Source organism: Toxotes jaculatrix, chromosome 7, assembly GCF_017976425.1.
Source record: "Toxotes jaculatrix isolate fToxJac2 chromosome 7, fToxJac2.pri, whole genome shotgun sequence".
NCBI lineage: Eukaryota > Metazoa > Chordata > Actinopteri > Toxotidae > Toxotes > Toxotes jaculatrix.
Window position 1 is genome coordinate 8,232,915 of NC_054400.1, and position 17,861 is coordinate 8,250,775.

The window sequence follows — 17,861 nt, forward strand, 5'->3', positions numbered from 1 at the left end:
GTGAAGAGGTTCAGCCATACATCTCCTCCTCCTCTTCTCTACCTTCTCTCCCTCCACCTCACGCAATGAGTTCTTCAAAGTGCCGGTAACTGACGACGTGACAACACTTAAAATTTCTACAGCTGTAAAAAAAAAAAAAAAATTTAAAAAAGAAACATAATGAGGTGGTGGTCTGGGCCCTCCGATGTGCGCAGGCGAGCTGTAGAGAGCGTTAGTAGTGGTGTTTCATGGCAAGAGAGAAGGATAAACGGCACACCATGATGCCAGGTCACTTCCCACGCCGACACTCCAGTCGCTCTGCAGTGTTCATCGGTGTGTCTCGGCTCTGAGTAGCAGCCATCGCACTGGTGAAAAAGCACTGTATTCCCTTTTGTAGTGCACTGCTTCAGATCAGAGGTGAATCACAGCCCCAGGAGGCCAACAGGAGCGCACTTTACAGGGAATGAGGTATTGAGGGAGCTGCGGTGTCACTCTGCGGCCTGCTGGCCCGGCTCCGTCTCCGGCTCCGTCTCCTCCTTCACCCTGACGGGGCTGAGAGCTGAGTGGAGCGGCTGGGTCGAGCTGGAGTTGGAACCCAGGGGACTGAGGGGGTTGTGACCGGAACAACACGGGCGACCTTCCAGGGAGGAGGCGGTGAGCGCCCCCACCTCGTGATCCCGGCAGAACGAGCGGGGGCAGAAGTCACAGAGAGACGAGGCTGGGGCGCCGCAAACACTGCAGTCATGCCATGGACATTCCCAACGTCCTGCAGACAGGAAAAGAGAAGATTATGAAGATATTTAGAGGATCAGAGCGGGGATTCCCAATCAGGGGTACTTAACTAACAATTCAGCATCAGTGCTGATAAAGCAGTGCTTTTTATACAAATGCGTCACCTCAGAACACAAAAAATATTTATCAGCAAGATTTTAACTTTGTGCATCTCCAGCACAACTCCTGCGCACACATACAATCTGCTCGTCCTGTCATTACCGTATGGTGGCTTAGTGAGGTTGAGACACAGCAGGTGGTATGCTTTCGGACAGTCCTTCCTGTCACACATCACCAGCTCTCCTCCTTCTCCACAGCAGAAACAGAAGTACTCGTGTGTGTGCTTGCCCTCCGGCCGCAGCTTCCGCTTCTTCTGCTTCAGCTTGGCATTCCTGGCCTTCTCCTCTTTCTCCATCCCCACAGCACTCTGGAGGAAACGATACAAAAAGAAGGAAATGGTTATCAAACACAGCTGCCAAAGCCAGGATTGCTCTCAGGTTTGGAAGTAGAATTGGATTCAGCGCGAGGATAGGTAAATGTCCTCACCATTGGCTGCACCCCGAGGAATCCAGAGCAGTTGTCTGATCCACAGTGACAGGACGCTCTCCTGTTGCCCACACAGTGCAGGTTGTAGTTGAACGTCAGCTCCGTGCCTGCAGGAACACCAGGGATGAGATTCATATCAAATGGATCATCTAATTTGCTCTGAGTGCATGTAACACAGATGTAGGAACGTAACAATATTTGTAAGCATGTGTGTTGTGTTTTCATGTGAACCCACCAGCCTCAATATCACAGAGGGCAAAGAGTCCGATGCGAACATCTCCGTTTACGGTCCATTTCTGGGTTTCACAGTTTGGGCTGCAGCTGTGGTTCATAAACCGAGATGAGTTTCCTTTTGGGCCGGCGTCTATCACACGATCCTGCGAAGTGAGACGGATATTTAGACATCGCAGTTTTAAAAAAGCTTGGTGGAGGTCTCTCCTCTGAACAGTGTTGCAGTGCTTATCAGTGTCACCGATGTTACCTTGGTGAGGGTGAGCATGTAGAAGTTGGTCACATGATTTTCATGGGCACGTTTGATTCGTTGCTGGCACTCCTCTGAATCTATCACCTCTCCCACGTACTCTGTAACAAAGTCACCCTGAAGAAAACAACAAAGGTCCCATTTGTACACTGTTTTAGGATTACACAGACACACGTATTTAAAAAGACTTCAGGAATCAGTTTCTGTGACTGACATACTGATCACTTTTTGATTCTTGGTCAATGTGTCCCTAAGGTGTTTTTGATTTGATTTTGATTCTATGCAAACCTTGACTCCTTGCGTTACCAATACAGCCAACTGAAGAATCTCTTGACCCCATGCCGTGTGGCAAGAGACACAAGCTGCACTTCCTAATTTTGTAGTTTCAGGGACTTTGTTTGTGGAACTATTTGGCTGGTCTATTAAGGGTGCAGTGTCAGCTCAGCTGAGCCAGTGGTGCTTTTGAATATGTCTCATTCCTTTTCTCAGATATTCTTTGCTGATATCAAATTTGACTTTTAAATGTCTGAATATATGGTTATGTCACATTAGGAAACTGGTTAACATTATAGGAAGCTGGTTAAGCTTCCTATAATATCAAGCAAAAGCTTGATAGTCAAATTATTCATCATTTAGGATTAGTTCAGTTCACATTTAAGATGAAAGTAAATACAAATGAATAATGCTGGATTTATAGTCGATGCAAAGGATTAACAGGTACCGCTGTAGGTACCTATGACAGAAGCATAAGCACAGGTACAGCTCTACAGAGAGATGTTGATGCTGTTTTGGGGGAAAGGACTGGACTTTAAGTTCAACACGCACCTTCCTGAGAGCCTGGTTTGTCCTGAGACCCCAGCCACGGCCGTCTGTCTTTATCACTTCCGTTTCAGCATAAAGCCGCTTGGAGAAACACTGGTTCTCACAGCTGTCTCCTGCAGGACACACCTGACAACAACAACATAAAGGTAAGAAGTTATGAGGGACAATTTTGGTCAAGAAATTCGCCAAACAAACAATAATAATAATAAAATATGCACACAGACCTGTGGATGACACTCGTACTGCAGCATGCGGTTAAGACACTGAGAGTCAAGGCTGCAAGGATGCTCATCTGTTGGTCTGCAGTTGCATCGTGGGATTTCTGACAAGTCAGCTACGTGCACCTGCACTTTCCCCACTGGTTTGTTGGACTAGCACAAGAAATCACAGCCACAGAATAAGTAAAAACGCTAAAGACTTACTGAATGTAACAATTTTGTTTGGGGTTATTTGTCTTTAGTGAGAAATTAAAATGACATTACCTTGATGAATTTGTAGGGCGGAGGTTTGCGAGAGTTGCGTTCTTGCTCTAGAGCCTCCCTGCTTTCCCTCTGTGCCTTAAGTTCCTGAAACCGCCGGGCTGCTTCTTCCAGAGCTAAAACACACCAACAACATCACAGCGTTGAGGGATGAAATCCCAACAGATTCGACATAACGTAGGACAAAACTCTCTAGAAAGCAATTACCTTTCTTGAAGGTTTTGTTGATGTTGATCTGACCCGTGACAAAGTTCTTGTCATTCTCCACGTAGGGGAAGACGCGGCCCTGGTTGATCCAGTAGTAGTCGTGGGAGCCAAAGAAAAAGACAGGGAAGTCACCGATATCGTGGCGAAGGCTCTGAATGTTTGATGGCACCAAGCGAGGGTTGCAGATCTCCGCTGGCCACCACCTGCAAGAAAACAGGACATTGTTCATATAGAAAAGGAAGAAAATGAGAGAGAAAAATTGGGACAGAGGAAGCACTGAATAACTGAAATATAAGATTTAATGTACATAGGGTACATAGTAGGTGCTGAACTCTGATCCATAAGAGCTACATGTCTGGCTGAATGGAAATGCTGTTTTCAGAGACATAATTATTTTTCTTAAATGGAAGAGACATTATTTGTGTCCCATTACCACAGTTCAGTCTGGTGCCATGCCAGCGAAATATAAACTGTGGCATAAATATTAATGTTCATTGTAATGAAGGGACATGTCACGTAGTGCAACAGTGAAGCTCACTGATATGTTTTTAATAGTTTTTGGACAACAATGGAGCTCTGTGGGACAGAGGAACAAGCTGTATAGGAATTTGTCCACACAGGTGAAGCTTGTTGGTCTAATCAATTCATTGTTAGTTTAATTTTTTTCATTGAATTTTTTGTTAACAAGAAAAATAGAGAACATCACCAGACTTTGCCTTTAAATGTAACCGTACCATAAACTGACAGTTGGACAACCCTCAGCAGTCTATAATCAGTGATCGCTGCGTACCTGTAGTTGCCCAGTTTGACCCAGACAATTTGTTTGTAGTGAGGTTTCTTCCCTGCCCTGCAATCACTGCAGGACCACGCACCCTCCGGCATCTCCATCTCCAAACACTCCGGGTGGAAGGAAGCTGGGCATGAGTCGCAGCACAGCAACTTGCCTCCTACATTTGTATGGGTGTACACATGTGTGTTTGTGTGTGTGTGTGTGTGTGTATGCATGCGTTGTGGGAAATGGGTATGCAAAGAGAGGAGGAGTGTATGATTAGGTGATGCACCTTAAAACCTGGACAAACTCTGAATCTCATTTGCAGACAAGCCTAAAAAAAAAAGCACAAATACTGAACTGAAGCCGAAGAGCAAACCCTACAATACAGCATCAAGTCGTGGTTTTTCAACTTTTTGAGTGATATGAAAATACTGTCCTTGCAGGGGACAACACTTGTAATCTAAATCTAGTAGAATAACATCTGGCATTTATTCTGAAATGAAAAACTAAAGCCAGGAGCTTTTTGTTTGAGTGACAGCTCCTGTGGTGGCCATACAGCATGAAAAGGAATGAAAATGTTTGGAAACCCCTACATGTGATTCTCAGGTCGGTTACAACTTTTACTGCAGCAGTTACAGCATGTCTGGCAATCAGATTCAGAGCACTGTACCAAGACCAGTCTATGGGAAACACATGCGGCAGCACAGGAATAAAAATCAGCCAGCAAGTTAACAACAAATCAGGGTTATACTCAAGTAACAAATTACTGGCAAAAAGCAGGCATGCAGTCCTGCCAGTAAAGCAAACTTTTCCCATCACACATATCGCATCCTGCACAGACCAGCTTGCATGGAATCAGATACTTTTATAACATTACCATTTACAAAATGTGTTCTGTTTTTCTTCATTTCTTAATGAAATGTGGTACTAATATCACAACTTTATAGAGTAATTTTTAAAAAATTGGTCCTGATTGGGGTTATATTCCATCCAAGCCGGGTCAAAGCTCAAGAAAATGAAGCAAAAAAAATGTCATTTCATCTGAAAATTCCAGTCTAAAAATAAATTGGAGTTGCAGTCAGCATAAAAAGAGGTGAGGCTGAACAAGGCCTTTCAAATCAAAAACAAGCTCAGAGTGCCGAAGCAGAGAAGCAGTGCGCCTCCAGCAGCGATAAGCTCCGCAAACCACAGACATAACCTGCACTAATCCAGGCCATCCTGCATCAGGGCATCATGCAGTGGTTTAATTACTGGAGGTTTAATGACCAATTGTATTTTCCCAGCAGAGAAATTTTACTCATTGAAATTTAAAATGATTTGTCTTGGTTATAACAGCTTTGATGTAAAGATATGTACCCAGATTGACTGTTCATGCACAGTATAAACCAATCTCACAATGGGCCTCGTGCAAGAACCGCTCGTATGAACAGGTTTGAAGTGGCGCCTACAAGTGATTTAAGAGAACTTGTAGAATACACCATTTTCTTTGTAATTAGGATTTTGGATGAAATTCACGAGCCATTCATGCACCTGCTGAAGAAGACCATGGCCGCTGAAAGCTCTGGGAATAACTCAGTAAGTAAACCTGGAGTTCATCGTTTTCATCTCAACATTTGCTCTGTATTTTTGCTCCGACTTTTAAATGTGCTGTGTTTTTGTCTGCTGATTTCCAGCAGGAGGAATGGAAGCTTTTCTTTTCATTCTTGAATAAAAGTTGCCCACAAATTAAATGGAGCAGACAGTTTTATACAGCAGTTTGTGGGCATCAATTATGCTAAAGACTGTGCAGTGAATTGGTGATATTCCTCAGGATGAAACAAGCACACACTTCAGCCTGTCATAGCAGGAAAACCATAGGTGTTTCTAATAACCTTAAAATGGCTCTGGGTACATCTCAATGTCCTTAGTTGCATCAACATTTTCCTCACTTGTGTCTTTTCCTTGAGTCTTAGTCCCACCCACTGAAGATGCAAGGAAACAAGGAAATCTGTTTTTAGAGAAATGAGACATCCTTTCCAGCGAACCGTCATCTCACGGAACTTCTACTTGACGTCAACACAGCGGACTTTTTATGAGTCATGGCGTTCAGCTGAATGTCTTCTGCAAAAGGACGGTCTCATGTGTCCTCACTCATGGCTCATCAGAGATCATTCCTCACCCCTCAGGGCAGCAATAAGAGCTTTGGGATGGTCTTCAAGATGGCAGATCAGAACATTTTCGGGGTCAAGAGGGGATCAAGGAGCAAGGAACGATCAAATAAGGGAACTGCGATGTACCCCTTGTTCTTTTCTAGTGTCACAAAGGCCATGACAGTGTGACAGTGAGCCAGCATCAAAAATGAATTAACTTTGTTATTTCCACCTGTGCTTTTCCTGCTGTGATTTGGCAAAATGTCTGTGAAAAAGGACTGTTCAGACAACAAGTTCAGTTTGGCAAATCCTACTTCTCATATGCCCAAAAAAGAGAGAGGTCTGGGATGAGAATGCAAAAAAAAACGTCCTTGCATGAGGCCCACCGTTATCTGTTAATGTGTTAGGGAACTTGGCTGAGGTTACTTTGCGCCACTCTGCATTTAAATTAACTGCATGTTTAACCAGTTAATTAATTTTGCACCTCAAGGCTTTGAAATGAAAGATGCGTACAAAGGGGAAACTAAACCAGAACGGGAGCAGGCACAACACAAACACAGACCAGTGGGACAATGGAGAAAGAGAAAAACTGTTCAGTTACCTTTCCCAACATTCTTTTTGGTAGCTGACGAAGGAGAGGGAATCATAGGTAATTTCAACTCAGCACGATTTGACTCAGTCAGAAGGTAGTGGGACTTATAGGCATATGAACTTAATATGGTGTCAGTAAGGTCTTGCACTAACAGCCCTACACAAGACACACAGGAAGAGACGGGGGTGAGCCGCAGTCAAACTCGAAATTACCCAAAATTCACAAAAAGAGAAAGAACAAACACACCGTCTCACACGCACACACACAGTTATAACACAAGAAAGTAACAAGTAAAACAAAGTTTGTCCCAACACTAAGAGGCCAAACAGTGCACTCAACTTATTGTTTAACACACAAAACATAAGATCTAAACTGCTTGGGAGTCATTAACCAAAAGGGTCAATCCTGTGTTTTCTCACTCATCACCATCCAGGGCATTCTCTTAAGTGGAGTGCAGTGTAACAGCCTGGATCATTCATAGTATTAGTATTGTGATGGAAAACAAACATTACATTTCACAGCACTGCTATTCATGAACAACAATGCCAAACATGAAACATCTAATATTAAAGATAAAACAGCCAAAAGTAAAATGTGTAAAGTAAGTATCATGGAGGATGGTCAGGTCCTGTTGATGCTCTAGTGTGAAGTGCACGAAAGAAAAACCTATTCTTATTGTTTGTCATAACACTGAAGTTAGAGGCCGGTGGAAGCAAAAATCATCGAGTGTGGTGAAATAGAGAACTTGTGGATATGTCTGCTCCGTCTGTTCAGGGTCACGGCTGAATCTCAGCTGTCGGAGAGGAAGTCTGTTAGTGTGAACAGCTGTGAGAGCTTACCTCTGGCACACAGGAAGCACCAGCCCACATTGACTGGGGAGGTGAGGAGGCCGTTCCTCTTTGCGCTGCCGTGGTTGCTGCAGATCATGATGTGATGGGTGAGGACGACGCTACCCGCCGCCACACAGCTGTCTCCTGTGTGATAGGCCAGCGGACAGCGGATACAACGCATCAGACGACCTGGGAGGGAAGCGGAGGGAGAAAGTCAGTCACTTCACAACAGGTACAGGTTTCATGAACCGCTCACAAGTGATGTAGTTTTGATGCAGTACAGCACACACACACAGAGAGAAAAGGTTCACTCATTTCATTGCAGCTTTTATGCTGAATTAGGTAAAATTCCTTTATGGGATCCAGCTGTAATTAAAGGAAATCAGAAGGATAAAGTACAAGCACAGGGTGCTGTTTTTGGCAGCAAAGACGGCCAAGACTTCAGTTATTAAAATGTAATTTTTCTCCTTGCTTCGTTGTTCTTTAACAACGAAAACTGTAAAACATGGCTCGACACTGAAAATTTACACTTGACAGTGGCGGCTGTCAATCTAGAGGTCCAAAGGGTCACAAGATAAATTTATAAGGCTGTGAGATGTTGGTTACAATAGGTTGCATTATGTAGTCTTTCTGGTATGGTCAGAATCAGATACAAATAGCATTAATCCTGCCTGGTGTCACAGGTACAAACTGTAGGTGATGGTGTCACAGTGTGACAAATGTTTTCTGGGCACATTGTTGGCACCTTAGCACCTGATGTTAATTTTTAAACCACAGATTACTTGATGCAAACACACTGCATCTCTTCCCTTTTTCAGATAGGATATATCACCTTAAAGGCATTTCCAGGAGCATGGAAATTACTTTATTTTTCTCCTTCTATGACGTGCAGATGCCCCTCACCTCAGACCCACCTCAGTGGACATGTTTAGTCTGAGGCGGAACAGACTGTTTGTAGCAAGACTTTCTCATAAATATTCTGAATGAAATGCACCACAAGATCTCAGGCAGGGTTTCCTCCTAAAGTAGCACCTTTTTCTGTCAGTCATCTCTTTCTCAATCTAATTTCCCTCCCCTCTTGCACTTCTCTCTTACATATTCTGGCAGGGAAGCATAGCCTTGACCCTTGCACTCCTTTGGTTTTTTAAGCTTTTTTCTATTGCCATTGGTCAATAACATCAGCGAGCGGCCAAAAATGTAATGTGAAACAAAACCGTTCATACATTTTCTTCACACTTTGCTGATGTAGCACTGGCTCACTGCCCCACAGCTTCAAACAGGTAATCAGAGAAGCTGAAATACTAAGTAGTAGTTGTTCTACCTTTACTGGCTCGTTGCAGATCTCTCTCCAGGCAGCAGGTAGAGCAGCTGTGCTGAGGGCAGCAGAAGCCTCCGCCCGGACTGCTGGTGGTGCCCGGGAGTTTACGGACACAATCCTCATGGTAGTAACAACCACATCCCAACACAGAGCAGCGCGTCACCTCCTGGCCCACTGTTTTACAGCTAAAACAAGGATGATTGCCTAGAAAAAGAATGACAGAGAATCTGTAATAGTAAAGAGTCGAAAACAACAAATCTGACGGTGAATATGCAGTTGATTTGTTCTGATTCACTCACCATTTCTACATTCCAAACAGGTGAATCTGCCTTCGGGTAGGGACGTCAGACCAAGACACTCCAAGTGAAACTGTCTGTTGCAGTCACCTTCACACACCACCAAACCCTCTCCGTACACCTCACAGACCTACACACAAAAAAAAAAAAAAAAAAAAAACACACAGAGGACATGATATAATTCACTACCTGCAAGCTTTTAGAACACAGACAGTGTAACAGAGATGAATCATGGGCAGCGCTGACCTGGCAGACGGTGTCTCTTTTGCCTGTGCTGCTGTCCTGACGGGACAAGCCGGAGTCCACAGACTGAGTATCTGAAGCGTCTGCGTCTGCTGCTGCTGGACTATCAAGGCTCTTCCCAAATAAACCCTGTGATATAAAGAAAGAGCAAGTGTGTGGATGTGTTTTGTGTGAAGAAAGCCAGTTTGTAGATATTCAGACAGGTACACTGTGTAATCAGTGCTGCAACAAATGATTATTTTCATTGGAAACTAATATATCGATTATCTTCTTAATTAACTGATTAATGTTTTGGTCCATGACACATCAGCAGATATAAAAAAATCTCTATCAAGTCCCAAGAGCTAACTGATATTTTCAGATGTCTTCTTTGGTCCAACCAATAGTACAGGACAAATGAAAACAATAAAATATTGTCACTGACTTTTATCTGACTGATACATTTCAGCTCAAGTTGTGATTAGTGTAAAAATGTCCTGCTCATTGCTGAAAATTCATTGATAAAAAACACAAACACGCAAAGTGAATATATGCAGTGATATGCAGCATTTTCCTCTTTGTGCGTGTGTGGATATTTCTGTACATGTTTTCTAAGCCCACCTGTGGATCGTTGAGGCCTCTGGAGTCAGAATCAGAGGTGTCTCTGTACTGAGATGACGCCATCTCCACATCTGTTGACGCTCTGCTTCGCTTCTTCAGGGGCTTACAGGCATCTGAGATCTCACTGGCACCTAGAGGATCACAAAGGGAGCAGTTGAAAAAAAAAAAAAAGATGAATTTCAGTTTTAGAAGTACACAGAGTTCCCACCACAGGGGTTCACAGGAGGCATGAAAGGAGGAGCCCCTACCTTTCTGGGAACCTGTCCTCAGCGTGGTTTCAGGAGCCATCTCCGCCTGTGAGGAGGTGAAATGTGAGTTTAGGTTATGGTGAATTTGACTGAAGTGGTAGCAAATTAATAAAATATTTAAAAAAAAACCCTCATTCACTTCAATGGAGGCCATGCACAGAGGCAAACATTGAATCTGGCTCAACTTTATCAAAACGTAATCTGACGTTAAATATGTTCAAAAGCATGTCCTGGTAGATGACTTGATGAGCAAACAAAGTAATTGCACTGTTCATCTGACAACTGACATGATGCAGGAAAATATCACTATTGCTGTGACAAACTTTCCAGCATTGTAAAATCCTCTCTCATAATATCACAAACCTCTGAGTAGTGTTTTAGCATCTCAAACTCATGAACCCAAATCATATTTAATTATCTCACTGATACCTCAAGCAACATACCAACTTACATTTTTCATTTATACTTATAATATTTTGGTGTGTGTGGTAAATATTTGATAGCTGACAGTACAGAGGAACAAACTGTATAGGGAATGTGGGGAACTGTGGAGAACTGATACCTGTTCCTTTTTGGTTTTCTTCTTGGGGACGGGATCGTTGCCTCTCTCTGACTCAGACCTGCTCCTGACTGACCGTCGCTGCAGCTTCCTCTCCTGAGAACCTGAAAACACACAAAAAAATGTCAAGCCGTGCGTCTCTTAGTAACTTTATGGTGTCATTCTACACGTCAAATATTCATAGTGTCTGCGTTTTACCAACCCTGTGGACTACTGTGGTGTGATCCAGGAGAGGAGGTCTGCTGCATTCCTCCCTCCTCACTCCTCCGACTGGCGGGGGAGCTTCTCCTATCCTCCACCTCTTCCTCCCCTTCGTCCCCGTCTTCCTCCTCCTCTGGACTAGGCTCAGGTTTAGCTCTACTGTCCTGCTGAAAGCATCAACATTTGAATATCACCTTACAGGATAACTCTTGTCACATTTTTTCTGTCTGACAAAGTTACACCAACCTCAGGAGAGCAGTATCCCAGATCGGGCTGCCTGGCCTCTCTCTCCACTCTCTCCTCCTTCTCTTCTTCTGTGTCTTTTTTTGGAGACGGAGCTGCTTTTTTCTGTAGGAGAGGCCAGTCACACTTTGTGATCTCCACATTCAGCCTCTTCATGGTGATGGAGAGAGGCAGCAGTTTCCTGGCGGCTGCTGTTTTCCAGGTCCTGACTGGTGGCGGTGAGTCCTGCTGTGCTTGTGCATCACAACCAGCGTTTTGTTTGGGAGAGCTGGTCTTACGCTGGTCCCCTCTCTGGTTCTTCTCTTCATTTGAGGCCTGGGAGTTTGTGCTGTCGTCTGTGTTTGAAACACTACACTGTCTGCGTGGCAGCTGCCTTCGCGGTGGCTGCTCTCTGTCTGGTGACTTCACTCCTCCGTCTTCCTTCTTACTGATGGAGCCGCTGGAGCGCCGGTTTCGTTTCTCAGGTCTGCCGATGCTGGGTTTCTTGCTGGGTGGGGCTTCACTGGGGTCGGGGTCAACGTAGATGAAGGTGTAGTTGTCAATTCGCTCCTGCCGCGTCATCAGGAAGGCATCCTCTGCATGGCCCACACCCACCTCCCACTGAGAACGCTCCCGCTGAGGGATAGGCTTCAGAAGCTGGAGAAGAAAACATTGAAAAGACAGATTTCTAAAAAGAACTCAACTCTCTGTCAATCAATGCTGGCTTACCCAAACATGTGTTGCCACTGGCATCCATGATGGTTTAAAAAAGGAGACTTTACAGTAAAAAAAAAAAAAAAACAATACCATGAAATGATCCCATGAAAATGCCTACATGGTATTTTAGCTCAGTCTGACAAAATTTCTTAGATGCATTTTTACGTACTTTATGTCTCTCTACAGGGTTTGTGGTCTTGCGCAGAGTCTCGGCCTGAAGCTCATCAAACTGTTGCTTCCCTTGGTACATGACAATCCTCTTCTCGTGGATCCACGCTCGCTCAGCGACACTGCCAAAGAACTGGACGTGATACTCTCTGTGACCTGCACAGCATCAGATAATGCCAGGAAAACAAGTTGTGGCGATTATGCTCGTACACACTTAAACATATGTGAAAGAAAAGAGGCAGAGTAACAGAGTTATGAGTGGTAATTTTTTTTTTTGATGGATGTGTTCCCTTACCTCTGGTGTTGATGCGAGTGTGGACCTTCATCTGAGGGTCAGAGGAGACCATGCAGGGCCACCAGGGGTAGGTGCCCACCTTGGACCACACCAGATCTCCTATCACAAACTCCTTACAGAAGCCCGTCTCTTGGATCACTGATGGATGATGGACCCTTGGAGCCTAAACATGAACACAAACAAGTCACTGATCTGCTTCCAACATCCAAAAATGACAAGTATGTTTAGTAAAGAACTGAAACGGCTACGGAGAGTGAACAGTTGTTCTCTTGCCTTCGGCGTCTTTGGTTCAGTTTTGATAACCGTCTTCTGAGGCTTCTCTGTCTGGGCGGGGGGTGTTTCTCTCGGCTGGGGCTGGATGTGGGTGTCCTCTGTCTGGCCTGTGGTACCTGCCTGTGTTTGGCTCTGGTCCAGGCTCTGTTCCTGGACCTGCAGCTGCAGCCTCGCACTTTTTTTCCTCTTCTCCTTCTTCCTCTCGTGTCTGCGCTGCATCTGAGCGGCCTCGTTCTTCTGAGACTCCTTCTGAAGATTGAAAAATAGAAAAAGGAAAACAGCGGTGGTGAGACATCAGTTAACTTTTTTTTTTTTTTGCTGTATCCATAAAGTCAACTCAAAAATGGATCTTTGTGTCTGCTGAAATCAAATCTTCCTCAGATATCCACTTCTTAAGTGCTGTTGAGAAGATGATTAAAAGTAAACCACACCATCTAACAATGCCACATGAATTTTTTAGCGTTAGTGTTATGAAATGTCCCTGTAGTTCAATATGCACTGCCTAGTAATTTTATCTAAGGTATGCTATTCTTTGTATCTACAGCTGAAACATATAGTTGACTGAGACAGAAAATTAATCTGCAAAACTTGTGATAAACTATTTAAATCATTTTTCAAGGAAAAATGCTGGTTCCAGCCTCTAAAATGTGAAGATTTCCTGCTTTTCTTGGTCTTAGTCATAGCAAACTGAATATTTTTGGGTTAAAAAAACATTGTTTATACAAAGTAAGCAATTTTGGACTTCAGAAACTTGTAATCAGCATGTTTCATTTTAAAGAACTGTTAGTTGCAGTACTATGAAAATTACACTTTTGGTTCTCCTTGTCCAGGGTTTGGGAATAAACAGTTTGCCATATCTCTGTGCACTGCTTCAGATGTCTTAGTAGTTTGTTTATTTTATATTTGGTCTCTGATAAATAAACTTGAATTAATAGAGGGTTTATCTTACAATATTCTGCTTTAAGTCATTTATGAACAGGGGCATAACATATATTAAATAATAGAAAGCTCACGAGATGCAGCAGTAGGTTATGGTGAGGAATGAGGTTAGGCTAGACTTTTTTTTTTTTAATTTGGCTGTTTATTTGGGTGTAAAGTTTGACTGTAGCAATGATCTGCAATATCTTTAGATGTTGTATGGTTGATTTGCAGACCTTAATAAAAACATGCAAAGATAACATGCATGCTTTACCTGCAGCTCTTGCAGTAGGTCTCCACACAGCGCAGATTCAAACAACTCTTTTCCGTTCTGATACGTCTTTATGATTTTCAGCTTGATCTCTGGAGAGCTGGTTTTCTTTAGCACCCCACCAGGGGTGTTGGACGGTGCGTGAGAGGGCTGAGAAGAGGGGGTACTGTCCACAAGTGAGGGGGGAGGACTAGAGGAGGGCAGATGTAATAGAGGAGGAGGGGGGAGAGTGTGGGTCATGATGTGAGGCGTTTGGGACAGGTGGTGCTGGGAGGGCAGTGGTGGTGGCGGGGGACTCTGCGGGTGCGGGTGGGTTTGTATATGAGGTGGGTTTGAGTGGAAGTGGTGTGCGTGGTGGTGGTGGTGGTGGTGATGGGGGTGATGATGATGGTGGTGAAGGTGTGGGTGATGTGTGGGCAGTGGAGGAGACACGGGAGACAAAGGTCTCTCCTGGAGACCCGGGCCTCTCAGGACAGTCCCCTCCCCTGGCATGAGACCATGCTCTCCGTAGCTCCGTATGGCCCCGTAGCCATTAGCCGAGCCATTGGGGAACTGCGAGAACATAGAAAACTTGGCCTGTGGCTCGTACATGCCCAGACCCGGTGGGAAGCCGTTGGAAACCTGCTGCATGTCCTCCGAAGCTGATGGCGGGTAGGAGAACTCTGCATCCAGGGCAGCATCGTAGGAGGGACCACCATCCTCGCCCGGGTCACTGCCGGTGTCGCAGGTGCCTTCCTGTCTGATGTTGGCTGAGTCAATGAGCTGAGGGGGTTGCTGAATTGTATTTCCCATGATCCCTTGCATGAAAGAGAAGGAGAAATCCATTGTTGGGCTCCTGCATCCTTAACTGTCTTTTTCTTTGACTGGACCTGTTGACAGAGACATATGTAATTAAATGAGACACAATTTGGCTATGTTTTCAAAATCAACCAAACACCTTGTTTGAGACTGTCTCATTTATCCTTTACTAAGAAATTATATAACATGAAGCACCAGCTTGACATTGCATATATCAGATATAGTCTCTGCATGACCCTTGTTTGGCACCTACTGACACCCCGCGTACTGCCACTCTCCAAACACAGTGTATATATTTGTTTGTGTTTTGGTGTCCATCCCGTACCATGCATACTGCAAGCTACACATGGCAGCTCCATAATACACTGCCCAGAGGCCCAGAAACCTACCAGTGCTCCTCTTCTAGGAGATTATCCTGCCTCCGGTCTGACCTCTGGTGTGTCAGTTGGTTTGTGGTAATGTGATTAAACAAACTGTAAATGTGTTTAGGAATATGCACCTTGTAGGCATAACACAATCTGAAATTTGTTTTGATTGATTCCAGTCAGGGACCTTCGCTGCATCTTTTGTGTCTGCACCTACACTGTTAAACTGTCCACTAAAAGAAAAATAAAATCCTAGAAAAAACAATCTTAAAAAATGCCCTTACCATTCCATCTACTGTTGAGCTTTAGCAGTTCGTATTTGCAAACAAATTTGCATGTGTGGCAAACAAAAGAACTGCCAGGGCTCCAGAGCAGCATCACACTTTGCCTGGCTGGTAATCCAACCTGGATGCTTTATGAAGTCATTAGATATGATGTGACATGTAGCAGCAATCAGAGAATAAATACAGTATTAGTCAAATCTAACCTCAGTTAGATATAGTAAACTGAACATGTTTGAGTCCATGACTCGACCAAAAACTAGCAATTTAATTATGTTGACTTGTGGGGAATCCAGGAGAATTGGATGGAACTTTTTCACTCTTTCATAGACCAAATGACTAATCGATAAATTGAAATAATCAGCGGATTAATCCGTGATTAAAAAATGACTGCTAGTCAAAAGCCCTGATAAACTCCCAGGGCTGTCCAAGTGTTAGATGGCTGTGGACGATAAGTGGACTTTTATGGTCAAACTCTTTCCAAAAACAGGGCAAGTCCTCAGCCAACCTCAACATGAGTTATCTTAAACTTACTCTCAAAACACAAAACAAATACCAGGCAGCTTGCACTTGAACTGAGAAGTTTTGCATGCTCCTGTTTGATGGCCATGAATCATCCGAGTAGTACCTCTTTTCTCAAGCTACAGATCATTTTGTCAGTTTTTTAATTTCACCAGCACAAACACATGGTGGCCTGCTATCACAAACAAAACAAAGAGCAGCTACCGGTGGCTGTTTTGCCCTCTCATACTTGACACTTTTAATATCCGTAATGATGAATTAATCAGGTCAAAAGAGTTGAGGCTTGCGTGTTCGCAGTGAATAAACTAATCCACTGATTGTCGTTTAATTTGTGCTCAGACTCACGCTGCACAGCACCGGGGAAGGTGGATAACGGTGATGTAAACATCCATAAAGTGTCAGCCAGCGGTCACCAGCCCCCTATATCGACTTGTGATATTATTTTTGGGCTCATATCTGGTGTCCTAAATATTAATATCATGGTGCAACTGAGTGGTTATGTTTAAAAACGACTGCGCAGACAGAAAATGTTTCTTGAATGATCTTATAGCTTTCTGCGATGTTAGCCTAAAGCTACCTGACATCAAAGGGATTGTGTTGAAAAGATGTGAACAGTTTCCAACGTTAGACAACAAACACGAAACGAGGATACGGCCGTTTGTCTTTTGGCACGCTTGGATAAACGTTTCCACTTATTGTTTATCCATTTATGTCCATTACACATGGGAGAAGATGAAAGGGAAAGCTAATGTTGGCTAGGCTAACGTTCATTTGCCAATATGGCTGCCTTTGCCCCTTTAAATCAAATTGTCTGGCGTGATTATACCTCCATCACTGGCGGTTTGGAGGAAAATGTGCCTGAAAATAAGCGACCAAAAGCGGTCGGTGTTAGACACAGAACGGAGGAGGGGGGGGGGGATAACAACATGCATCGACAGCGGCAGCAGCTATGGCAAACACGCTTATCGCTAAAAGAGGAGAGAGCAAAGGAGCAGCACAGATTTTCATGCCGAGTCGAGAGATGCAGGGAAATAAAAAAAATGTCAATACCTTCAGCGTGTCCCATTCTAAACACATACACCAGCCAGCAACGCTTCCTCGTTTAATCTATGGGGGGGTAAAAATCAGAAAAATAAAAAAAAATAATCCTGTAATATTGATAAAGCGCAGGCCTTTCCTTTTCGTTTTAACGCAATTCTCTACACAGAGGAGGAGGAGGGGTGTTACGCTATCTGGTGGCTACCCAATCCCAAAGCTTGGCTCTTCCTCAATGTAGGGACTGGAGCATTTAGTGAAAACCCTGCTAGAGACAGATATGTTTAGTTCTCGCCCCCCGCCTGTGTGCAGTCTTTATAATAACAACAATAATAACGAACACTAGCTCCCTCTTCCTCCGGTTTAACAAAAGCACCCCGGTTTCTAGTCTAGGCCTGGTCGGTCTCCAGCTCAGCGCCAAAATCACATCCAGACTGGACTGAAGGGGTCAACAGGAGCACTCCGGGATGTGTAGTTTACTTCAGATAGTGTATACTTTATTAGGGGGGAGTGTGGGTTAATAGTAACATTTTTAAAAAATAAAATAAATTTTTTTTAAAAAAAGCTAGCGGTCAGGATTAAAAGTCACGCCTACACTGAAATGAAAGAGGAAATGCATGTGGTAAAGGATAATAACCAAAAGCAGCCACAAAGAAGATTTTTTTTAACAGGATCATCATGGTATTCTAGGATAAAGGTTGTGAACAGTATGAAATAATTGTTGCTGTGGTTAGTTTTGCTCCAGAGTCTTTTATTGAGTTTTATACGCCTCCTCTCCTGATCTGTAGCTGAGAGGAGAGAAGAATTTTTTTTTTAAAAAAGCCTCTCCCTCTTTATTTCCTCTTACCACAAATGTTGTAATTCAAAGTCGACAGCAGGGGTAAGCAAATAGCAGCCTACGGGCCAAATCTGGCCCTCAAACA

General features: G+C 43.9%; 1 protein-coding gene across 1 annotated transcript; it reads right to left on the reverse strand.

The window, feature by feature from the left end:
• Positions 1–285: 285 nt before the first annotated feature.
• nsd3 (nuclear receptor binding SET domain protein 3) lies at positions 286–17,078 on the reverse strand. The gene is made up of 25 exons (XM_041041841.1): positions 16,954–17,078; positions 13,941–14,806; positions 12,749–12,997; positions 12,476–12,638; positions 12,182–12,336; positions 11,320–11,952; positions 11,075–11,237; positions 10,876–10,976; positions 10,314–10,359; positions 10,066–10,196; positions 9,469–9,594; positions 9,226–9,352; positions 8,930–9,130; positions 7,618–7,797; positions 6,788–6,934; positions 4,076–4,232; positions 3,286–3,488; positions 3,082–3,194; positions 2,824–2,970; positions 2,603–2,725; positions 1,778–1,894; positions 1,532–1,673; positions 1,297–1,403; positions 973–1,177; positions 286–745 (listed from the first exon to the last, which is right to left on the reverse strand). Exons 2-25 carry the CDS (start codon positions 14,760–14,762, stop codon positions 468–470), a joined length of 4,836 nt encoding a protein of 1,611 aa, XP_040897775.1. The 5' UTR covers positions 14,763–14,806; positions 16,954–17,078; the 3' UTR covers positions 286–467.
• Between the last annotated feature and the right edge of the window lie 783 nt (positions 17,079–17,861).

Excerpts from the sequence above, each read along its gene's own strand:
- nsd3 (XM_041041841.1), bottom strand. The coding sequence starts at position 14,762 with ATGGATTTCTCCTTCTCTTTCATGCAAGGGATCATGGGAAATACAATT. Across the intron at positions 3,489-4,075 it reads GTCAAACTGGGCAACTACAG|GTGGTGGCCAGCGGAGATCT; the intron begins GTACGCAGCGAT and ends GTTTTCTTGCAG. Across the intron at positions 2,726-2,823 it reads AGTACGAGTGTCATCCACAG|GTGTGTCCTGCAGGAGACAG; the intron begins GTCTGTGTGCAT and ends TGTTGTTGTCAG.